This window comes from Aptenodytes forsteri, unplaced genomic scaffold (genome assembly GCF_000699145.1).
Source record: "Aptenodytes forsteri isolate BGI_AS27 unplaced genomic scaffold, ASM69914v1 Scaffold321, whole genome shotgun sequence".
Taxonomy (NCBI): Eukaryota; Metazoa; Chordata; class Aves; order Sphenisciformes; family Spheniscidae; genus Aptenodytes; species Aptenodytes forsteri.
Genome location: NW_008795030.1, coordinates 368,746 through 369,721, shown reverse-complemented (window position 1 = coordinate 369,721; position 976 = coordinate 368,746). Strand labels below are relative to the sequence as shown.

Below are 976 nucleotides of genomic sequence, written 5' to 3'. Positions count from 1 at the left end.
CAGCCACCCCGATCCGCGTGGTCTGGGGACACACGGCAGCGACGTGTCCTTAGGGATGTGCCGGCTGGCACGGGGGGGACAGGACGAGCCACCCCATGGGGTGTCCCCGCCACCAGCAACTGCTGCCCCCCCCACCCAGACCCCCTCACCTGCAGCAGCTGGATGGTCATGGTGTAGCCGGTGAGGGACTTGAGCAGATCCAGCACCCCTTCCTAGAGGAGGGGGGGAGAGGCCACAGGGGCCCTTGAGGAGCCAAAGAGAAATGGGGGGGGGGCCATGCCGAGGCAGCCCGCATCCCCCCTTTCCTCTCGCTGGCACCAGGCAGCGCTGGGGAGGGCAGCCCAAGGGGACACAAAGCAGCCCTGGGCCGGTCCCTGGGGACCGCCTGACCCTCTGCAGCGATGCGCTCCTAGAAAAATCCCAAACCCAAATCCTGACGGATCATCCCGGTGCAGGGTCACATCTCCCAGCTGGGAAGCAGGAGCTTCCTTTAAAGCTCGGGAAAACCCCTCTGTAAGGAAACGCCGGGCTGCCGGGAGCTGGGGACGGCTGGGGGACACCCGAGTGTCCCCAACGCAGGGGTGCGAGGGTGCGTGGGACATGCACCCCCGGGGTTTCAGCCTGACCCCCGGGCACACAGCGGCTGCAGAGCTAAACATAGTCCCAACATGAAGCCCTGCTCCTTCTCCTCCTCCTCCTCCTCCTCCCTGGTATTTTTAGAGCCGCAGGAGCAGACGCCAGCTCGCAGGTATCCCCCCCAGCAGGGGACACAGCCCCCCGCCGGGTTGGACCCCCATCCCACCATGAGCGGCTGGATCGGGCCCTCCCGGCACGTGTCCTCCGCAAATGATGGGTGCAGGGGACATCCCCACGCTGCGGCCAGACCCTGACTCTGTCCCCCCTCCCCGAAGCGCAGGCAGGGGGGTATGGAGCAGGAGGGCTGGGCAGGGTCAATCCCGGTAATTCCCGGAGGGGA

General features: G+C 66.8%; 1 protein-coding gene across 1 annotated transcript in view; it reads right to left on the bottom strand.

Annotated features, from left to right (window-relative positions):
- TCEA3 (transcription elongation factor A3) overlaps positions 1-976 on the bottom strand; it is an 8,035-nt gene that overhangs the window by 5,836 nt on the left and 1,223 nt on the right. The window contains exons 2-3 of the mRNA XM_009276185.2: positions 150-212; positions 8-22 (exon numbers count right to left, since the gene is read on the bottom strand). Coding sequence (XP_009274460.1) covers positions 8-22; positions 150-212 — 78 coding nt within the window. The remainder of the gene's footprint in view (positions 1-7; positions 23-149; positions 213-976) is intronic.